Source organism: Scyliorhinus torazame, chromosome 2, assembly GCF_047496885.1.
Source record: "Scyliorhinus torazame isolate Kashiwa2021f chromosome 2, sScyTor2.1, whole genome shotgun sequence".
In the NCBI taxonomy this organism is placed as follows: domain Eukaryota; kingdom Metazoa; phylum Chordata; class Chondrichthyes; order Carcharhiniformes; family Scyliorhinidae; genus Scyliorhinus; species Scyliorhinus torazame.
In genome coordinates, this window is record NC_092708.1 from 345456937 (window position 1) to 345480011 (window position 23075).

Here is a 23075-nt window from a genome sequence, read left to right on the forward strand (position 1 = left end):
GAGGGAGTAGGTCGCACATTTGGTGGCTTTTTGCGCTTTTGAGCATGGAACTGGAAAGCAATAGTACTCAGGCACAGGACACATACAGAATTGTATGGACCTAAGAAGCCGGAGGGACCGTAAACAGCAGAAGACGTGGTCGGGTAAGGGCACAGTGGAGGCTGTGAGAGGGCCCAGCGTGGCTGGTGTGCAGAGCAAGGCTTCGACAGCCCAGCCCACAATAGAACAGCTGCTGCAGACTATGCAGGAGGGCTTTTTGCCTCTGAAGCGTGACAACTTGGAGCTGCTACAGAAGTCGATTGACCGGATGGAAAAAAGGCTGGATGATCAAGCTGAGAAGCTCCAGCAGTTGGAGAAGTCAGTGGAGGAGCAGGCTGACTTTCAACAATGGTGGATGTGGAGATTCGGAGGTTGAGGGACCAGCAAAAAGTGCTTCTGGAAAGGTTGGAGGACCTGGACAACAGATCTCGTTGGCAGAACGTTAGAATCGTGGACCTCCCGGAGGGGTCAGAGTGGCTGGACGCTGCCGCGTTTGTGGAGGGTATGTTTCAGAAGTTGCTGGGGAACGAGGTATTCCCGTGTCCGCCGGTGGTGGACAGGGCACACAGAGTGCAGGTGAGGCAGCTGTGACAAGGGAGTCCCCCACGAGCGATGGTGGTATGCTTTCACAGGTACCTGGACAAGGAACGGGTGCTGCAATGGGCAAAGAGTACACAAAACTGTACTTGGAACAATACCACCTGCGTGCTTACCAAGATTTGAGCGCTGAGGTGGCCAGGAGGAGGGGAGGCTACAGGCAGGTGAAGGAGATACTATATAAAAACAAAGTGAAATTCGGGCTGCTTTTTCCGGCGTGACTGTGGGTTACATATGAGAGTCAAGCACCACTATTTCAAAGAACCCAAAGAGGCGATAGACTCCGTTAAGAAGCAAGGGCTGGCCCTGAGCTGAGGACGTTTGGACTCATGTCAGAACTTCTAAGTATATGTGGTGTCTCTCCCGTTTTGAAAATTGCCTGCATGTTTGGGTCCGTTTTTGTCGGGTTTTTCTTACGACCTTTTTAGGGTGTTGGAAGGTGGTCGAGATGTGTTTTTTTGCGTGGTTTACCTGCATGTTTCCTTTTTGGGCTCTTTGATTAGTTGGAGTTTGGCTGGGGGGAAAATAATAAAGAAAACAGTTAAAAGGGTTGGGTTAAGATGGATGCTTCAGGGGAACATTGTGCAATCTTTTTCTGTGTCTATGGGAAGGACTGAGAGTGCCTGTTATTTCTTATCTCTTTTTGTTCTTGCTTAACTTGAATTATGCTAGTGTGGGGGTTGTTCATGACTTGTACAGAGTGTTTGCTTAAGTAGGGCTGATCTGGGGAAGTGGTATGGATGGGTCGGAGTCGGGGTGACTAGGAACAATGGGTGGGAGACGCGCTGGCGCCGAGGCTGGGACCCCCAGGCTAGCTGAGTGGGGCTAGTCAACGGTAGCCGAGGTGGGGCGGGGGGGGGGGAGCATATAGTTAGATTAGAGCAGGGGTTAGGTGATAGGATGGTGTTGCTAAAGGGACCGGGGGGGGGGTTGTTCTGCTGACGGGGATGGAAACTGGGCATGGCAACAGTGACGAGGTCATGGGTGGAGCCGGTCAGGAGGCAGGCCAGATGAAGTGTGACACATGGGTGGGGTGCTGGCCAAGGAAAGGGGATGGCTGATTGGCATGGGGGGGTGGGGGGGGGGGGGGGGGGGGTGAAGTGTCCCCCAACCAGGCTGATCACCTGGAATGTTAGAGGGTTAAACGGGCCAGTGAAGAGGGTGCATGTGTTTGCGCATCTGCGGGTTCTGAAGGCGGACATAGTCATGCTGCAGGAGACGCACCTGAAAGTGGCAGACCAGGTTAGGTTAAGGAAGGGCTGGGTCAGTCCGGTCTTTCATTCGGGGCTTGATACTAAGACGAGGGGGGCTGCGATCCAGATTAATAAAAGGGTACAATTTGAGGCGGAGGACGATGTGGATTTTATTAGGAGGATGCTGGGGAAGATTTCCGACTTGGACCCGCGTAAGCTGATCATGGGCGGGGACTTTAATACAGCCCTGGACCCGAGCCTGGACCGGTCATGTTCAAGAACGGGCAGGTTGCCAGCGATGGCAAAGGTACTGAGAGGGTTCATGGAGCAAACGGGGGGAGCAGATCCGTGGAGATTTAGCCGGCCGACTGCGAGGGAGTTCTCGCACTACTCCCACGTCCACAAGATGTTTTCCCGAATCGACTACTTTGTTGTGAGTAGGGACCTGCTGGCCGGAATGGTGGGGCCAGAATATTTGGCAATTTCCGCACTGGGTAGACCTGCAGTTTTGTAAGGACAGCTTTCAGCGCCCACGATGGAGGCTGGAAGTTGGATTACTCGCGGACAAGGCGGTGTGCGAGAGGCTGAGGAAGTCCCTGCAGAATTACCTGCAGGTGAACGATACTGGAGAAGTCTCGGCAGCGGTGCTCCGGGAGGCACTGAAGGCAGTGGTGAGAGGGGAGCTGATTTCAATCCAGGCGTACAGGGACAGGACAGACAGGGCAGAGCCGGACCAACTGATTAAGGAAATTCTACAGACTGACAGGAGTTACGCGGAATCCCTGAGGCCAGAGTTACTCAAGAAACGACAGAGGCTGCAGGCAAGGCTGTAGAGCAGCTTAGAAAGGTAAAAGGCGCGATTTATGAGCGTGGGGAGAAGGCCAGTAGAATGCTTGCGCAACAGCTAAGGAAGAGTGTAGCGGCTAGGGAAATAGGGAGGGTAGTGGATGGGGAAGGTAATCTAGTGGGTGACCTGGCAAGGTTGAACAAGACCTTTAGGAACTTTTATAGGAAGCTGTACACTTCGGAACCACCGGGGGATGAGGCGATTCCTGGACGGACTGACCTTCCCAAGAGTGGGGAGGGGGTTGGTGGACGGACTGGGGGCTCTAGTCAGGATCGAAGAGGTATTGGGGGGCCTGAAGGTCATGCAGTCGGGTAAAGCCCCGGGGCCGGACAGGTATCCGGTGGAGTTTTACAAAACATTTGCCGGTATAGTGGGGCCGGTGCTGGTCAGGGTCTATAATGAGGCAAGTGACAGAGGGAGTTTACCCCGACGATGTTGCAGGCCACTATCTCGTTTATTCTGAAACGGGATAAGGACCCGGAGGCTTGTGGGTCATACAGGCCGATCTCTTTGATCAACGTAGAGGCCAAGTTACTGGCCAAGATTTTGGCGACTAGAATTGAGGTCTGTGTACCGGATGTAATTGTTGAGTACCAAACCGGGTTTGTAAAGGGGAGGCAGCTGGTGGCCAACCTAAGAAGGCTGCTCAACGTGATTATGATGCTCCCGGAGAGTAGGGAGATAGAGGTAGAGGTGGCCATGGATGCTGAAAAGGCTTTTGACCGGGTCGAGTGGGATTATCTGTGGGAGGTACTAGGAAGGTTCAGGTTCGGGGCGGGGTTTATCGACTGGGTTAGGCTTTTGTATCAGGCCCCGCAGGCGAGTGTAAGGACGAACAGGATGACATCGGACTACTTTAGACTGCACCGTTGGAGAAGACAGGGCTGCCCTCTCTCCCCACTGCTGTTTGCACTGGCCATAGAGCCGCTGGCAATTGCACTGAGAGCTTCTAGGGGCTGGAAAGGGCGGGGGGGGGGGGGGGGGGAGAACATAGTCTCGTTATACGCTGCTGTTATATGTATCGGACCCAATGGTGGGGATGGACGGTATCATGGCATTCACTGAGATAATTTGGCGCATTCTCCGGATACAAACTGAACATGGCTAAGAGCGAGTTGTGTGTAATTCAAGCGAGGGAGCAGGAGAGTAGGCTGAAGGAGTTGCCGTTCAGGCTAGTGAGGGAGAGCTTCCGATATTTGGGGATTCAGGTGGCACAGGACTGGGGCAAGTTGCATAAGCTCAACCTGTCCCGACTGGTGGAACGAGTGAGGGAGGAGGTCCAAAGGTGGGATGCGCTCCCGCTGGCATTGGCGGGGAGGGTGCAGACTGTTAAGATGATGATTTTCCCGCGGTTCTTGTTTGTTTTTCAGTGTCTCCCCATCTTTATCCCGCGGTCCTTCTTTAAGAGGCTGAATAAAATTATTCTGGGATTTGTATGGGCGGGAAAGTCCCCACGGGTGAAGAGGGTGATGCTTGAAAGGAACAGAGGAGAGGTGGGGCTGGCGTTGCCGAACTTCAGCATCTATTACTGGGCGGCCAACTTAGCGATGATAAGGAAATGGATGGTGGGTGCGGGGTCGGTTTGGGAGCGGATGGAGGCTGCTTCGTGCAGGGGCACTAGCTTAGCAGCCCTGGTCACGGAGCCTCTGCCGCTTCCGCCGGCACGGTACTCCACCGGGCCGATAATGGTGGCGGCTCTTCGGATCTGGGGCCAGTGGAGGAGGCATGTAGGGGAGGTAAGAGCATCGGTGTGGCCCCCAATCTGCGGCAACCACCAATTTGCCCCGGGAACATGGACGGAGGAGGGCGGGGATTGTGAGGATGGGGGATCTGTTCCTGGAAAGGAGCTTTCCGAGCATGAGGGCGCTGGAGGAGAAGCTTGGGCTGGTGAGGGGGAACAAATTTAGATACTTACAGGTGCAGGATTTTGTACGCAGACTGGTGCTGTCCTTCTCATGTCTCCCGCTGAAGGGAAGGCAGGACAGGGTAGTTTCTAGGGGAGAGGTGGGAGAGGGTAGAGTCTCCGACGTCTACAAGGAACTAATGGGAGCTGAGGATACGCATACCGAGGACCTGAAGCTTAAGTGGGAAGAGGGGCTGGGGCGGGGGGGGGGGGGGGGGGGGGGGGGGTGCGGGGGGGCCTTTGCTTCCCTGGTAGCCCGGCGACAAATACTGTTGGCATGGATAGACTCAGAGCCCCCGAGGGCTGAGGTATGGCTATCGGACATGGCGAGCTTTCTTGGCCGAGAAAAAGTCAAGTGCGCCTTGAGAGGTTCGCTATTAGGGTTCGCCCGAAGGTGGCAGCCATTTATTGACTTCTTCGCAGAGGAGTAAGCGTCAGCAGGGGGAAAGGGGAGGGGGGGGGGGGCTAGGGTTGAGTAGAGTAGAGTAGGGGGATATTAAGGCAGGTCCTTTCATTTTTGTCTTGACTTTTTTCTGTACTGTACAATGTCACTTTTTCTATATGCCTAAAATACCTCAATAAAACTGTTTTTAAAAAAAATAATAATTTTACCTCTCAGTTAATTGCTTTCAATTGCCTAAAACTATGAATAAATCAATACTCTTGTTAAACTTTAGGTAATTTACTTACAGAATCTGAAATTTTAGTCCTAAAGGAAGCAAGAAAATACTTTCATTATACAATGCTGGCTAAATTTGCCTGACATCAAAATATTAAGGATTGCTACCTTACTGCAGTTAATAATCGCTTATTGTCACAAGTAGGCTTCAATGAAGTTACTGTGAAAAGCCCCTAGTCCCCACATTCCGGCCCTTGTTCGGGGAGGCCGGCACGGGAATTGAACCCGCGCTGCTGCCTTGTTCTGCATCACAAGCCAGCGGTTTAGCCCACTGTGCTAAACCAGCCCAGTTATTTTAGTTTGTACATTTTCCCAAATGGAGATCCACCACTTGGCACTAAATTAAAATCTTGGAAATTTATGTTGCTGAGGATCAACATGTCTGTGTTAGCTTTTTATTGGAGATGAATCCCACTGTTATGGATTCTGCCTATAGGTCAGTGTCTTTGATGCTCCGAATTCATCAGTGGCCTCTACCTCAACTTTGCTTTGTGGCAATGTGTTCCTTGCTATAACGATTCTGCATAAAGCTGTATTGTCTAACATTTCTCCCCGTTCTCTTAATAGCTGTGTTAAATTGATGACCTCTTTTCACTGACTTTCCAACCATAAGAAGTTCTCCATGGAGTGTTCTCTGCTCCATTGAAAGTTTGGCATTTTTTCCAAGTATCGTTGCTCAACCTTGTTGTCGTCCTGTTGGGTCCGTGCCACATGCCTTTTATGGCTTTAATATCCTGTCTATAATTCTTACAAGTCTTGTGTTAAATTCGTGACTTCATTTCAGAAGTACGTTTGGCTGTAAAGCACCATGGGAAGTCTTGAGGTTGTGAAAGATGCTACATCAATGTGAGTCTTTGAGGCCTCCCAAAATGCAGACCAATTCATGGATTTTGCACTGCTGTATACAGATTTATTATAACCACTTTATTTATGTTCTATCCTGTTAGTTAAAACATGTGCTATATGTTCAGTGCCTTTCAATTAGACACAACAATCAAATTTTTAGATGTTAATTTAATTCTTATTTATGACAGATATAGATAGACTTTACAGCATAGTGTACAAACAAAATGACCAGAGCAGTGAAGAAAATTACATTTCTATTGTGTAACAATCATATCAAATGAATACAGTAAATATCTGTGTTCCAGAACCAACTGTAATTTGTTTCTTCTGTAGAGGATTTGTCTTTGTTTCTTGTCTAGGTATATACCCTCTCCCTTTATACCTTTTCTTATTGCCACTATGTGACAACTCTGCTGTAATTGTCATGTTTCCCAGCTTTCCCATACATTTTACTACCCTTGCCTAAACAGGTGGCACCTCCTTTGTTAATGACATTAATAAGTTCCATCCAACCATCAGACTCACCATGGACTACTCTCCAAAATCAGTTGCATTCTTGGACACACTCGTCTCCATCAAGGACGGTCACCTCAGCACTTCGCTTTACCGCAAACCCACGGATAACCTCACGATGCTCCACTTCTCCAGCTTCCATCCTAAACACATTAAAGAAGCCATCCCCTATGGACAAGCGCTCCGTATACACAGGATCTGCTCAGACGAGGAGGAGCGTAACAGACATCTACAGACGTTGAAAGATGCCCTCGTACGAATGGGATATGGCACTCGACTCATCGATCGACAGTTCCAACGCGCCACAGCGAAAAACCGCACCTACCTCCTCGGAAGACAAACATGGGACACAACCGACAGAATACCCTTCGTCGTCCAGTACTTCCCCGGAGCGGAGAAACTACGTCATCTTCTTCACAGCCTTCAACATGTCATTGATGACGATGAACATCTTGCCAAGGTCATCCCCACACCCCACTACTTGCCTTCAAACAACCACGCAACCTCAAACAAACCATTGTTTGCAGCAAACTACCCAGTCTTCAGAACAGTGACCACGACACCACACAACCCTGCCATGGCAATCTCTGCAAGACGTGCCAGATCATCGACATGGATACCACTATTACACGTGAGAACACCACCCACCAGGTACGCGGTACATACTCATGCGACTCGGCCAACGTTGTCTACCTCATACGCTGCAGGAAAGGATGTCCCGAAGCATGGTACATTGGCGAGACCATGCAGACGCTGCGACAACGAATGAACGGACATCGCGCAACAATCACCAGGCAGGAATGTTCCCTTCCAGTCGGGGAACACTTGAGTAGTCAAGGGCATTCAGCCTCTGATCTCCGGGTAAGGTTCTCCAAGGCGGCCTTCAGGCCAGCAGAAACTTATAGCCAAGTTCCGCACACATGAGTGCGGTCTCAACCGGGACCTGGGATTCATGTCGCATTACATTCATCCCCCACCATCTGGCCTGCGAAATCCTACCAACTGTCCTGGCTTGATACAATTCACACCTCTTTAACCTGGGGTTACCCCATCTCTGGATCTGTAAAGATTTAATCACCTGCTAATGGTCGCATTCCAAGCATTGTTTGGCATCTTTGAATTTGTCTATATATATGTTTCTGGAACATACCTCTTCATTCACCTGAGGAAGGAGCAGCGCTCCGAAAGCTCGTGACATCGAAACAAACCTGTTGGACTTTAACCTGGTGTTGTAAGACTTCGTACTGTGCTCACCCCAGTCCAACGCCGGCATCTCCACATCATTATAATTAGTACTGGTAAGGATCAATTGCCTTTCGCAGAGAATATTTCTCCCCTTTTTTGAAGGCTATTCGACTTGGGGAACCATTCTGCCTATACACCTCCTCACTTCGCAGCAACATTTCCATACTATTATATTTATTTCTGCAATCTGCTCCCTTATACAAGACTATCTGTTCAGATGTTCCAAACATTGATTAGCTATTTTAACCTATTTTTTAAACAAAATCTTTGATACGATTACAATAATAAGAAAATAAGCTTAGCAATATTACGGTAATGTGTCTCTTTGGAGAATTAATCAGACCTATTATCCAGCAATTCCCCATGCATGAAATTAAACTTGATTACGGCCCTGCTCATGCATTTTATCTACTTGCTAACCCTTTAACTAATACTTTTTTCAAAGCTGCATTTGAGATTCTTTGCCTCCTGAGTGGGGAAATCTACTCCTCACTTGCTGACTCAGCAAGAATCTCTTGCGTATTTGGGTAACTGGTGAGTTAAAGTGTAACTGTTTTTCCGATGAGCCATCTTGATTTTTGTTCTTTAAGTCTTTTGAGGGTTTTGTGTGACTAAAATATTAAACTTCACTGATTTTTTTTTTTCTGGGCAGTTTGTGAAGACCATCATAGCACAAGGACATCTAACACCGTTGCCACTGTTTGTCAGTCCGGTCTACTGGGCCTATGATTATGCTCTTTCTGTGTACCCAGTACCAGACCTGATTGTGTTCGCCGGACAAATATGATCCATTCAACATCATGCATACAGATTGTGTCTGTATCAATCCAGTAAGAATCACTGCATAAAATTCTTATCACAATGTAAACTGAATTAATGTTACAAAAAGAACATATCAGTATTCCTCTTTAAAAATATTAACATTTTATTTCTAATAACCATAGTGAATTTTCTGAATTCAGTGTTACAGTACTGTTCAGCATTGTACTTCTTGACCAAATCGGTTGCAGGTTCTTGCAATGTTTTCACCTTTGATCGATTGTCATTTCTTTTTTTTTAAACAAACAATATTATTGAGGTATTTTTTGGCAAAGTAAACAGTTACAGATAACAGAAATGTGCAAACATCAATATAAAACCAATACTTCAATCAAACCATACTGCACATGCCCGCTCCTCTCCCCTAGACGTACCCGCCTATTTATCCCTCCTACTCTACTCTAATCCCCCCCCCCCTGCTGACGTTCACTCTCCGCGAAGAAGTCGATGAATGGTTGCCACCTTCGGGCGAACCCCAGTACAGATCCCTCTCAGGCGAACTTAATTTTATCCATACACAGAAAACCTGACATGTCCGAAAGCCATAGTTTGGTCTTCGGGGGTTTGAGTCCCTCCATGCCTGCAGTATTCGCCGCCGGCTATTAGGGAAGCAAAGGCCAGAACATCTGCCTCTTTCTCCCTGGACTCCCGGGTCTTCCGAAACCCCGGAAATTGCCAACCCTGGACTCATCACCGCCCTTGTTTTCGCACCCGGGACATGACCCCCGCAAATCCCTCCCAGTACCCCTAAGCTTAGGACATGCCCAAAACATGTGAACATGGTTCGCTGCTCCTCCCGCGCATCTAGCGCACTTGTCCTCTACCCCAAAGAATTTACTCATCCCAGCTACCGTCATGTGGGCCCGGTGAACGACCTTAAATTGAATCAGGCCGAGCCCTGGCACATGTTGCGGTTGAGTTTACCCTACTTAGGGCTTCTGCCCACAGCCTGTCCTCCATCTCCCCGCCAAGCTCCTCCTCCCATTTGAGTTACAGTTCCTCGCCTGGGACACTTCCCCTTCATGAGCACCTTGTAGATATCCAAGACTCTACCCTTTCCTCCTCCTCCTCTAGAGACTATTCTGTCCTGGATCCCTATTGGTGGGAGGCGTGGGAAGGATGGGACCTGTCTGCGTACAAAGTCCCGCATCTGTAAGTACCTAAAGTCATTTCCCCTTACCAGCCCACATTTCTCCTCCAAGCCCCTCAAACTCGCAAAGCTCCCCTCCAGGAACATATCGCCCACCTTCCCCACACCCGTCCGCCCCCCATGTTCGAAACCCTCCATCCATGTTCCCGGGGGCGAATCGATGGTTATCACATGTTGGAGCCCAGACAGACGCCCCCCCCCCCACACATGCCTCCTCCACTGGCCCCATATCCGCAGGGCCGCCCCCACTACCGGGCTGGTGGAGTACCTGGCCGGCGACAGCGGTAGGGGAGCCGTGACCAGGGCTGCCAAACTGGTGCCCCCTGCACGAAGCCGCCTCCACTCGCTCCCAGATAGACCCCGTACCCACCATCCACTTCCTTATCATGGCTATGTTAGCCGCCCAGTAGTAGTTGATCAGACCCGGCAATGCCAGTCCCCCCTCGCTACAGCTCCTTTCAAGCATCGCCTTCTTCACCCGCAGGGTGTTTTCCTCCCGGCAGACAAAGCTCATGATGATTTAGCCGGTCCTTTTGAAGAAGGACCGTGGGGTAAAGATCGGGACGCACTGGAAGATTAACAGAAATCTAGGGAGGATTGTCATCTTTACAGACTGCACCCTCCCGCCAGTGACAGCGGGAGTGCATCCCATCTCCGAAACTCCCTCATTGTTCCACCACCCTAGTCAAAATTTAACTTGTGCAACCTGCCCCAGTCTCGTGCCACCTGTATCCCCAAGTACTGGAAACTTTCCTCCACCAGCCTAAATGCAGCTCCTTCAGTCTATTCTCCTGGCCCCTTGCCTGCACCACAAACATCTCACTCTTGGCCATATTAATTTGTACCCTGAAAACCGGCCGAACTTCCTCAGTGTACAAAGAACAAAGAACAAAGAAATGTACAGCACAGGAACAGGCCCTTCGGCCCTCCAAGCCCGTGCCGACCATACTGCCCGACTAAACTACAATCTTCTACACTTCCTGGGTCCGTATCCTTCTATTCCCATCCTATTCATATATTTGTCAAGATGCCCCTTAAATGTCCCTATCGTCCCTGCCTCCACTACCTCCTCCGGTAGTGAGTTCCAGGCACCCACCTACCCTCTGCGTAAAAAACTTGCCTCGTACATCTACTCTAAACTTTGCCCCTCTCACCTTAAACTATGCCCCCTAGTAATTGACCCCTCTACCCTGGGGAAAAGCCTCTGACTATCCACTCTGTCTATGCCCCTCATAATTTTGTATACCTCTATCAGGTCGCCCCTCAACCTCCTTCGTTCCAGTGAGAACAAACCGAGTTTATTCAATCGCTCCTCATAGCTTATGCCCTCCATACCAGGCAACATTCTGTAAATCTCTTCTGCACCCTCTCTAAAGCCTCCACATCCTTCTGGTAGTGTGGCGACCAGAATTGAACACTATACTCCAAGTGTGGCCTAACTAAGGTTCTATACAGCTGCAACATGACTTGCCAATTCTTATACTCAATGCCCCGGCCAATGAAGGCAAGCATGCCGTATGCCTTCTTGACTACCTTCTCCACCTGTGTAGCCCCTTTCAGTGATCTGTGGACCTGTACTCCTAGATCTCTTTGACTTTCAATACTCTTGAGGTTCTACCATTCACTGTATATTCCCTACCTGCATTAGCCCTTCCAAAATGCATTACCTCACATTTGTCAGGTTAAACTCCATCTGCCATCTCTCCGCCAAGTCTCCAGACAATCTAAATCCTGCTGTATCCTCAGACAGTCCTCATCGCTATCCGCAATTCCACCAACCTTTGTGTCGTCTGCAAACTTACTAATCAGACCAGTTACATTTTCCTCCAAATCATTTATATATACTACAAAGAGCAAAGGTCCCAGCACTGATCCCTGTGGAACACCACTGGTCACAGCCCTCCAATTAGAAAAGCATCCCTCCATTGCTACCCTCTGCCTTCTATGGCCTAGCCAGTTCTGTATCCACCTTGCCAGTTCACCCCTGATCCCGTGTGACTTCACCTTTTGTACTAGTCTACCATGAGGGACCTTGTCAAAGGCCTTACTGAAGTCCATATAGACAACATCTACTGCCCTACCTGCATAATCATCTTAGTGACCTCCTCGAAAAACTCTATCAAGTTAGTGAGACACGACCTCCCCTTCACAAAACCGTGCTGCTCTCACTAATACGTCATTTGCTTCCAAATGGGAGTAGATCCTGTCTCGAAGAATTCTCTCCAGTAATTTCCCTACCACTGAAGTAAGGCTCACCGGCCTGTAGTTCCCGGGATTATCCCTGCCACCCTTCTTAAACAGAGGAACAACATTGGCTATTCTCCAGTCCTCCGGGACATCCCCTGAAGACAGCGAGGATCCAAAGATTTCTGTCAAGGCCTCAGCAATTTCCTCTCCAGCCTCCTTCAGTATTCTGGGGTAGATCCATCCGGCCCCTGGGGACTTATCTACCTTAATATTTTTTAAGACACCCAACACCTCGTCTTTTTTGGATCACAATGTGACCCAGGCTATCTACACCCCCTTCTCCAGACCTCAACATCTACCAATTCCTTCTCTTTGGTGAATACTGATACAAAGTATTCATTTAGTACCTCGCCCATTTCCTCTGGCTCCACACATAGATTCCCTTGCCTATCCTTCAGTGGGCCAACCCTTTTCCCTGGCTACCCTCTTGCTTTTTTGTAAGTGTAAAAAGCCTTGGGATTTTCCTTAACCCTATTTGCCAATGACTTTTCATGACCCCTTCTAGCCCCTCCTGACTCCCTGCTTAAGTTCCTTCCTACTTTCCTTATATGCCACACAGGCTTTGTCTGTTCCCAGCCTTTTAGCCCTGACAAATGCCTCCTTTTTCTTTTTGACGAGGCCTACAATATCATTCGTCATCCAAGGTTCCCGAAAATTCCGTATTTATCTTTCTTCCTCACAGGAACATGCCTGTCCTGTATTCCTATCAACTGACACTTGAAAGCCTCCCCACATGTCAGATGTTGATTTGCCCTCAACATCCGCCCCCAATCTATGTTCTTCAGTTCCCGCCTAAATTGTTATATTTAGCCTTCCCCCAATTTAGGCACATTCATCCTCGGACCACTCTTATCCTTGTCCACCAGTAACTTTAAAACTTACTGAATTGTGGTCACTGTTACCGAATGCTCCCCTACTGAAACATCTACCACCTGGCTGGGCTCATTCCCCAATACCAGGTCCAGTACCGCCTCTTCCCTAGTTGGGACTGTTTACATATTGTTTTAAGAAGCCCTCCTGGATGCTCCTTACAAACTCTGCCCCGTCTAAGCCCCTGGCACTAAGTGAGTCCCAGTCAATATTGGGGAAGTTGAAGTCTCCCATCACCACAACCCTGTTGTTTTTACTCTTTTCCAAAATCTGTCTACCTATCTGCTCCTCTATCACCCGCTGGCTGTTGGGAGGCCTGTAGTATTCCCCCAACATTGTGACTGCACCCTTCTTATTCCTGATCTCTACCCATATAGCCTCACTGCCCTCTGAGGTGTCCTCTCGCTGTATAGCTGTGATACTCTCCTGAACAAGTAGCGCAACTCCGCCTCCCCTTTTACATCCCCCTCTATCCCGCCTGAAACATCTAAATCCTGGAACGTTTAGCTGCCAATCCTGCCCTTCCGCAACCAGGTCTCTGTAATTGGCAACACATCATAGTTCCAAGTAGTAATCCAAGCTCTAAGTTCATCTGCCTTACCCGTAATGCTCCTTGCATTAAAACATATGCACTTCAGGCCACCAGACCCGCTGTGTTCAGCAACTTCTCCCCGTCTGCTCTGCCTCAGAGCCACACTGTCCCTATTCCCTAGTTCTCCCTCAACGCTCTCACCTTCTGACCTATTGCTCCCGTGCCCACCCCCCTGCCATACTAGTTTAAACCCTCCCGTGTGACACTAGCAAATCTCGCGGGCCAGGATATTTATGCCTCTCCGGTTTTAGATGCAACCCGTCCATCTTATACAGGTCACACTGCCCCGGAAGAGCTCCCAGTGGTCCAGATAACAGAAACCCTCCCTCCTACACCAGCTGTTTAGCCACGTTTTGTCTGCTCTATCTTCCTATTTCTAGCCTCACTGGCACGTGGCACAGGGAGTAATCCGAGATTACAACCCTCGAGGTCCTGTCTTTACTTTTTTAACTTTCTGCCGAGCTCCCTGAACTCCTGCTGCAGGACCTCATGCCCCTTCCTGCCTATGTCGTTAGTACCAATATGTACAACGACCTCTACCTGTTTGCCCTCCCCCTTCAGGATTCCCTCTACCCGTTCGGAGACATCCTGGACCCTGGCACCAGGGAGGCAACATACCATCCTGGAGTCTCTTTCACGTCCACAGAAGCGCCTATCTGTTCCCCTGACTATAGAGTCCCCTATAACTATTACTCTTCTGCGCTTTGACCCTCCCTTCTGAACATCAGAGCCAGCCGTGGTGCCACTGCTCTGGCTGCTGCTGTTTTCCCCTGATAGGCTATCCCCCCCGACAGTATCCAAAGGGGTATATCTGTTCGAGAGGGGGACAACCACAGGGGATTCCTGCACTGACTGCCTGCCCTTTCTGGTGGTCACCCATTTCTCTGCCTGCACCTTGGGTGTGACCACACTTACATAACTGCGATCTATGACGCTTTCCGCCACCTGCATGCTCCTAAGTGCATCCAATTGCTGCTCCAACCGAACCATGCGGTCTGTGAGGAGCTGCAGTTGGGTGCACTTTCTGCAGATGAAGCCATCCGGGACGCTGGAAGCCTCCCGGACCTGCCACATCTCACAGTCAGAGCACAGCACCCCTCTAACTGACATTGCGTCAATTAATTAAAATTAAAATTTGTCTTTTTTTTTTTATAAATACTTTTTTTTTTAAATTACAAAGTTACTGTCAACTATCTGTTTCCTAGCACTAGATTTCTAATAGAAATGCGATAGCTAACTATAATATCCTCCGATCTCTGGCTTAGATATCCTCTAAATTATAATTAAGTTATTATGTTTAATTAGTTCCCAAATACTCAAAAAAATTTAGGTTAGAATCCCAACCAGCCACTCAGGTCACAGCTTTTCTGTGATGTCACTTCAGTTTCCCCCCGACACACACAATTTGAAAAAAAGGTATAAAAGTAAAAATCACTTGCTTACCTTCTGAGATGTTCTCAGGTTCTCTCGCTGACAGAGACTGCTCCTCCACCTCCAATCCTTGGCCTGCACAATGCTAATAATATAATAATATAATATGGCACTTACCTTACACCAATGGGTCTTATTATTAGGTTAGAGGAGGAGGGTGGGTGGGAGACACTACACGTGTAGTGTCTCGGGTTTCCTCTCCACCAGAATTTATTTGGGGGCGGGGGGGGGGGGGGGGGGGGGGGGACTTGCCAGAGGTCGAACTTCCGGTTCCCGCCGAAATCCAAAGGGCTGCTCCTGTAAAGGTAAGAGCTTTTAAACTAACTACTCACCTCCCAGAAGGCCCCTGCGCACCGCTGCCGCCGAAATCCAAAGGGCTGCTCCTGTAAAGGTAAGAGCCCTTAGTGTTTCCAGTATATTTTCCATCCCGGCCAGTGAGTCCCGACACGTACAGGAGCAGGTTGTACGCATAGAGAGAGACCCTATGTTCCACCCCCCCCCCTTCGCAGCTCTCAAAGCCATCGCCAACGGCTCTATGGCCAGCGCGAACAGCAACGGGGAGAGTGGGCACCCCTGTCTGGTCCTGCGATGTAGTCTGAAATAATCTGACATTATCCTGTTTGTCCTAACGATAGCTTTTGGGGCCTGGTACAATAGTCTGACCCAATTAACCAGTCCCTCCCCGAACCCAAACCGTCCAAGCACCTCCCACAAATAGCCCCGCTCCACCCGGTCGAAGGCCTTCTCAGCATCCATTGCCACCACTACCTCCACCACCTTGCCCGTCGGGGGCATCATGATCACATTAAGCAATCTTCTCAAGTTAGCTGTCAGCTGCCTGCCTTTCACAATCCCTGTCTGATCATCCCCAATCACCTCCAGTACGCAGTCCTCAATTCTAATCGTCAGGACCTTGGCCAGGAGCTTGGCATCCACATTGATCAGGGTGATTGGCCTGTATGACCCGCAGGATTCCGGGTCCTTGTCCCGCTTCAATATCAGCGAGATGGTGGCTAGCGACATCGGCGGCGGCAGGGTCCCTCTGTCCCTTGCCTCATTAAAAACCCTTGTCAGGACCGGTCCCACTATCTCGGAGAACTTCTTGTAACACTCTACTGGGTATCCATCCGGTCCCGGGGCTTTCCCCGACTGCATGGCCTTTAGGCCCCCCAATACCTCCTCCGCTCTAATCGGGGCCCCAGCCCGTCCACTAGTCCCCTGCCTATCTTTGGGAAGGTTAGTCCATCCAGGAACCTTTCATCTCCTCCGGCTTTTCCGGGGGTTCTGAAGTGTACAGCTTACTATAGAAGTCCCGAAATACCTTATTCAGTCCTGCTGGGTCCTCCACTCTGCTCCCCTCCCCATCAACCACTCTACTTATTTCCCTTGCCGTCCCCCTCTTCCTGAGTTGCTGCGCTAGCAAGCTGCTGGCCTTCTCCCCATGCTCATACACCACTCCCCTCGCCTTCCTAAGTTGTTCCACGGCCCTACTCGTGGATAGCACCCCCAGTTCCGCCTGCAATCTCCGTCTCTCCCTGAGTAGGTCCTCCCCCGGGGACCCCGCATGCTCCTCGTCTATCCGGTGAATTTCCCTAAACAATCTGTCCATTTCTGCTCTGTCCGCCCTGACCCTGTGAGCCCGAATTGAGATCAGCTCCCCCCCTCACTACTGCCTTCAGCGCCTCCCACAGGGTCGCTGCTGAAACCTCCCCCGTATCGTTCACCTGCAAGTAATTTTGCATACACTTCCGAAGTCTCTCTCATATCCCCTCCTCCGACAACAGTCCTACGTCTAACCTCCATTGCGGGCGTTGGTAATTCGCACCCCCGAGGCACTGGTCCACCCAGTGCGGGGCATGGTCCGAGATAGTGATTGCCGAGTATTCTGTATTCTTTACCTCCCCTACACAGTCCCTGCTCACGATAAAAAAATCAATCCTAGAATATACTTTATGAACTTGCGAATAAAATGAGTAGCCCCTTCCCATCGGCTGTCTGGCTCTCCATGGGTCCACTGCCCCCATTTGCTCCATGAACCCTTTCAGCTCCCTTGCCATTGCTGGGAGTCTGCCCGTTCTGGGTCAGGACCGGCCCAGCCCCAGGTCAAGGACCGTATTAAAGTCCCCCCCCCCCCATTATCAACTTACGTGAGTCTAGGTCCGGGATCTTCCCCAGCACTCTTTTGATAAAGTCAACGTCGTCCCAGTTCGGCGCATACATGTTCACCAGCACCACTCTTCTCTCCTCCAGCTTGTCCCTTACCATAAGGAATCTGCCCCCGCCGTCTGCGACTACGTCCTCTGCCTCAAATTGAACCCGCTTATTGATCATAATTGCTACCCCCCTGGACTTAGAATCCAAGTCCGAGTGGAAGACCTGGCTGATCCGGCCCTTCCTTAGCCTAGTCTGGTCAGACACTTTCAGGTGTGTCTCCTGCAACATAATTACGTCCGCCTTTTGAGCCCGCAAATGCGTGAACACAGGTGCCCTTTGAACTGGCCCATTTAGTCCCCTGACATTCCAGGTGATCAGCCTGGTTGGGGGGCACACACACACACACACACACACCCCCCCCCCCCCCCCGGCCGGTGAGCCATAACCTTTCTTGGGCCCGCCCCCGGCCCATGCGCCGTGCCATTCCTGGCTCGCCTCTTGGCCGCCTCCACCCCCGACCTCCTTTCAATTACGTACTTCAGATTCCCCCCACGTCAGCAAAAGACCCCCCCCCCCCCCCCAAACAACATCCCCCGATAACCCCACCCTGCCATCCACTGGCTGCATTCTCTTTTCCCCCCCCCCCCCACCTGACTCCCTTGACTAGCCAATCTGCTAGCCCGGTGACTCATCGCTCCGGCACCCCCTTGTCTCACTCCCATTGTTTCCCCGACCTCATCTCCCCAGCACACCATCCCCCACTCCGATCCACTGGAGCAGTCTCACTAAGATGGGAAAGATCAAACAAGATGTAAACATCAAACAGCAACGCGAGGCTGCTCCAGGTACAACACAGTTCCAGCTGTGTACACAGAAAAGTCCCTTTCTGAGCACTAAAAAAATATATATATAACACCGCGATAACCCAGTACCTGTACATCCCCCATCCGAAACAAACATAAAAACCATAGACATAAATGAAACCAAAGCCCCTAACCAACATCTTTAATCCACATTGCAGACCGCCACCCTTTTGTTACAATACAGGCTCCAGCGCACTCAGAGAGCCCAACAAAAGGTACCAACCACACCAGGAAAATAAAAGGAGAGGGAAAAAAAAACAACAGAAAAAAGGAAAAAGACCATACGAGGGGGGCGGGGGGAAGATACCCTTCCCCCACAGGCAAAGACTGCCCACAAAAAAGACACCACAAGGCACCTTTAAAGCAGTAAACAGTCGACCACAAGTCCAGGCACAGTAGGCATCCCTTCAACCAGTAATTCTCGGACCCTAGCTTGCGTCCGTGGGTCCCTTTTTCGAGACCAGCCCCTGATCCCTCACAAAGTCCATCGCTTCTTCGGGCTCGGAGCCTGCCAACCTAGATGAGTAACCCAAAGACGGGCCGGGAAGAGCAGACCAAACTTCACGTGCTTTTTGAACAACACCTCCTTAACTTGTTTGAAGGCTGCTCGCCGCCTGGCAACCTCCTGCCTTAGGTCCTGGTAAATGCGAAGGCCACTGTTATTCCACGTGCTGCTCTGAGCGCTCTTTGCCCACTGCAGCACCCGCTCCTTCTCCACAAACCTGTGGAACCTAATCACCATCGGACGGGGGGGGGGGGACCCCCGGACGTACCTGTCTCGCCTGTACTCTGTGTGCCCCCTCCAGCTCCGGCGGTTGCGGACAGGCTTCAGCCCCCATCAGCTGCATCAACAGGCCCGCCACAAACGCTGTGGCATCAGCTCCCTCCGCCCCCTCCGGGAGGCCGATGATCCTCAGATTTTGTCTATGGGCTCTATTTTCCAGCTCCTCTACTCTGTCCAGCAGTCTTCTCTGTCTCCTTCAACCCGTCGACTTCTAGTGCAGCAATGTCTGCGCGTCCGCCTGCTCCTCCACCACCTCCCCCAGCTCCTTAACCTTTTTGTCCTGGGGATCCAGTCTCTGGTTCAGCTGATCCACTGCCTTCTGAAGTGGGTCCAAGGTATCCCGCTTCAACGACTCAAAACTGCTCTTTATCACCTGCAGCATGTTTTCCAGCGCCTGCTGGATCGCCGGGTCCGAGGTCCGCCATCGTTGCTCCCGGGTCAGCTTCCCCTGCACCTTGCCTTTGTCCCTTCCTCTCCCGTTTGCGCTGCTTTCTGCTCTCCCGCAGTTCCATGCAGCTCTGCTCGCTCCTTAGCCCCCCGTGGCCGTCCTTTCAGCGCTCCACAGCCCCGCAAAACCGGGGAACCAGGTCCTCAAATCCCACCGGGGTGAGAGCCCCTGAATGTGCGGCTCACTCACTCATTGCCGCCACCGGAAGTCCAATTGTCATTTTCAATGCATTTTATTTCTCCCGTTAATCTGCTTTTGGTTGCAGTTGTTGCCACGAGCGTAGGCCGACAACCGGCGCATAACAATGACCTCGGCGCTGGAAGAAATTGAACGTGCACCGGCGGTGGATGGAGTGGGTGCCAAGTGGGCAATGCGCAACTGTTCTGGTGTGGCGGCAAGAGTTACAGTGATAATTGTACATCTTTTAATACAAGTCTTGCTTCTTTGTTTTAGGGCTCATTTCCACGTAGTGGATTCTGCTTCAAGGTGTACTACCCCTCAAATAGAACTGTGGAGGACAGGTAATGGAGAAACGTTGTGTAGAGCTTTCATTGTGATTTAAAATAGAAACATTTGTTTTCATTTTCCTAACTTGGGCCAATGTAATCGGATGCAACAGCGCAGGAATATTTTGTGTAGTTCAAGATCCCGGAATCTATAAAAAAAGGAAACATTATTTTGAATTCACGTCACAACAGATCCTTTCAAGTCAGCTTTGGATTAGGCTGGAAGAGAGGAACGTGTAGGAAGCCAAGGGCCGAGCTCTGTCTCACTCTGGCCTCTCTTTCTTTGTCTCTTTTTGCCTTGTGCCACCATCCCTTTTGGCCATTTAATCACTCCTGCAGACTTTCCCTATTGTATTCTCAACCTTTGTTAGAATTATAGAAATCTAGTGTACAGAAGAAGGCCATTTGGCCTGCTTAAAACCCATTTCATCACAGTTCTGTTGAAAGATCAATGACCAGCATCATTAACTCTGTTTCTCTCTCTCCATGAATACCACCTGACCCGAGTGGCATTTCCAGCATTTTCTGCATTCACATCCTGTTTCCTGTAACTAACGGATTTTATTTGTCACAGAATTAGGGTTAGTAGTCATGGTCTTACTGCATTAAAAAGCCTGCCAACTACATCATTTAGACTCTCAAATGAAGAATAAGAGGCAAAATGAAATAATTAAGCCCTGCAAGCCACTGCAATTGTATCCCAGCATAAGTTAAGCGATAGGGTAGGAAAAATCTGTTTTCCACATAAACTAAATATATTAATCGTGGACATTCATTCCAAATGTATTCTTTATAGGTGTATTCATAATTGTGATTATTGGTTTTTTAATATTAAAAATGTGAAAATTAGTTGACAGGGATGCATCAGTTTTATTGCATTCAAATCTATCCAGAGAATAGTTTCAATTTGTTCTGCAAAAATACTGATTTGATTATTCTTCCTTTTCAGTAAACTTCAAAATCTTTGATTGTGAATTTTTAAAAGTTGGAAAAATCCAGATGCCGAATACTTACTCACACTTGCACATTAATGTCTTTTAACTTTCTGATAATTCCTTGTTTATTTGTATATATTTGTATTGGTGTTTTATTATGAATTAAACTTAAAATATCTGTCTGATTTTGTTGTATGTGCATTATTGATAACTATATTAAGATTTTTGTTAAGCAAAGTTTTTTTAAAACTTTAGAGTACCCAATTCATTTTTTCCAATTAAGGGGCAATTTAGCGTGGCCAGTCCACCTAACCTGCACATCTTTGGGTTGAGGGGGCAAAACTCACGCAAACATGGTGAAAATGTGCAAACTCCACATGGACAGTGAACCAGAACTGGGATCGAACCTGGGACCTCGGCGCCATGAGGCAGCAGTGCTTTTTTAAAATAAATTTTTTCCATTTAAGGGACAATTTAATGTGGCCAATCCACCTACCCTGCACATCTTTGGATTGTGGGGCGAACTGACATAAACGCGGGGAGAATGTGCAAATGCCACACAGACAGTGACCCAGAGCCGGGATCAAACCTGGGATCTTGGCACCGTGAGGCAGTAGCACTAACTATTGTGCTACCCTCAAGGCAGCAGTGCCAACCACTGTGCTGCCCTCATTTCTTTTCCAATTAAGGTGCAATTTAGCGTGGCCAACCCACCTACCCTGCACATCTTTGGGTTGTGGTTGGTTGGTCACCTGGAATGTAAGAGGGTTGAGGGGGTGAGACCCACGCAGACACTGGGAGAATGTGCAAACTCTACACGGACAGTGACCCGGGGCCGGGATTGAACCCGGGTCGTCCGACCTGTGAGGCAGCAGTGGTTAAGCAAAGATATTAAGGGATATGGGCCAAAGGCAGTTAGATGAGTTAGGCCACAGATCAGCCATGATCTAATTAAATGGTGGGACAGGCTTGAGGGCCTACTCCTGTTCCATTGAATTCCTATTTTTTCAAAGCTTGATGCCAATTTAAAATTTTCAGTTTATATCAATTACAATTAAAATAGTTGTCCAATACGAGAATTGACCTGGCGTTGGTGTTGTTACTTGCTTCTCCCGGACAGTTTTCGCTGCCGTTGTTGTTGCGCGCGCGTTCACCTCCTCTTCGGCCGTTCGTCCTGTCTTTCTCCCGTATTTTCTTGCTCTCTGTTACTGTATTTGCCGAGTTTGATGTTGTTTCCCGTGCTCTTCTTCCGGCTTTTGTTCCCTCGCCTTTCCACACCTCCCTCTCTGGTTCCCCTCTATTGTTCCCTGTCTCCTCCTTCCCTCTTCCCCCACCTCCCTTCTCCTGTGGTTCACTTTTTCTCTTAGGTTTGGCTGTCCAGTACCCATCAAGTCTGGGGCAAGACGGGCAGCACTGCAGTCTCACGGCGCCGACGTCCCAGGTTCGATCCCGGCTCTGGGTCACTGTCCGTGTGGAGTTTCCACATTCTCCCCGTGTTTGCGTGGGTTTCACCCCCACAACCCAAAGATGTGCAAGGTAGGTGGATTGAACACGCTAAATTGCCCCTTAATTGGAAAAATTAATTGGGTACTCTAAATTTATTTTTAAAACGTCTGGTGCAAGACCAGAACATGTGGGTGTGGTTGGCCGGGCCGGTCCTTGGCACTGCTCACATCGGTCCTCCACCTCCGGGAAGAACCTACTCATTCGAGTTCTTGTTAAGTGGGCTCTATGTACCACTTTTAATTGCGTCAGGTTGAGTCTTGCGCACGTGGAGGTGGAGTTGACCCTATGCGGTGCTTTGCTCCAGAGTCCCCACCCTATTTCAATCCCCAGGTCTTCCTCCCATTTCTTTCTTGTTGCGTCCAGTACAGTGTCGGCCCTTTCTCCCAGTCGTTCATACATGTCGCTACAGTTTCCTTTAGGATGTTTGCGTCCAGTAACTCTTCCATTAATGTCTGTCATGGCGGCTGTGGGTACGTCCTTGTCAGTGGCAGTCTTCGGGGTATCAGACCAGCCAGATCTATTCACGAGGAGGAAGTTTTTGAGTTGCAGGTACCTTAGCTCGTTCCCCCTGGCTAGCTGGAATTTCTCTGTCAGTTCGTCCAGTGTTGTGATCCTGCCGTTCGTATATAGGTCCCTGACTATCAGTGTCCCTCCGTCCAGTTCCCACTTTTTAAAGGTGGCGTCAGTCAGCGCTGGTGTGAACCTATGGTTTGTCTGACATTTTGGTCAGGCTAAATTGCTGCTGTTGGTTCCAGGACTGGAGGGTGGCTATCACCACGGGGCTGCTGGAATGTCTTTTGGGTGGGGGTGGGAGTGCCGCCGTGGCGGGGGCCCAGAGGGAGGTCTCCTCGCAGGAGGACTCCTGTCCCTGAAGGTTTTTAATCATAATCCAAATTTATGAAACTTGT

At 49.7% G+C, this 23075-nt stretch overlaps 1 protein-coding gene across 1 annotated transcript in view; it reads left to right on the forward strand.

Moving 5' to 3' along the window:
• Positions 1 to 20846, forward strand: part of pole2 (polymerase (DNA directed), epsilon 2) — a 90468-nt gene extending 69622 nt beyond the window's left edge. The window contains 4 exon segments of the mRNA XM_072490925.1: positions 8515 to 8637; positions 8639 to 8692; positions 19674 to 19741; positions 20676 to 20846. Coding sequence (XP_072347026.1) covers positions 8515 to 8637; positions 8639 to 8692; positions 19674 to 19741; positions 20676 to 20694 — 264 coding nt within the window. The 3' untranslated portion in view covers positions 20695 to 20846.
• The last annotated feature ends 2229 nt before the right edge of the window (positions 20847 to 23075 follow it).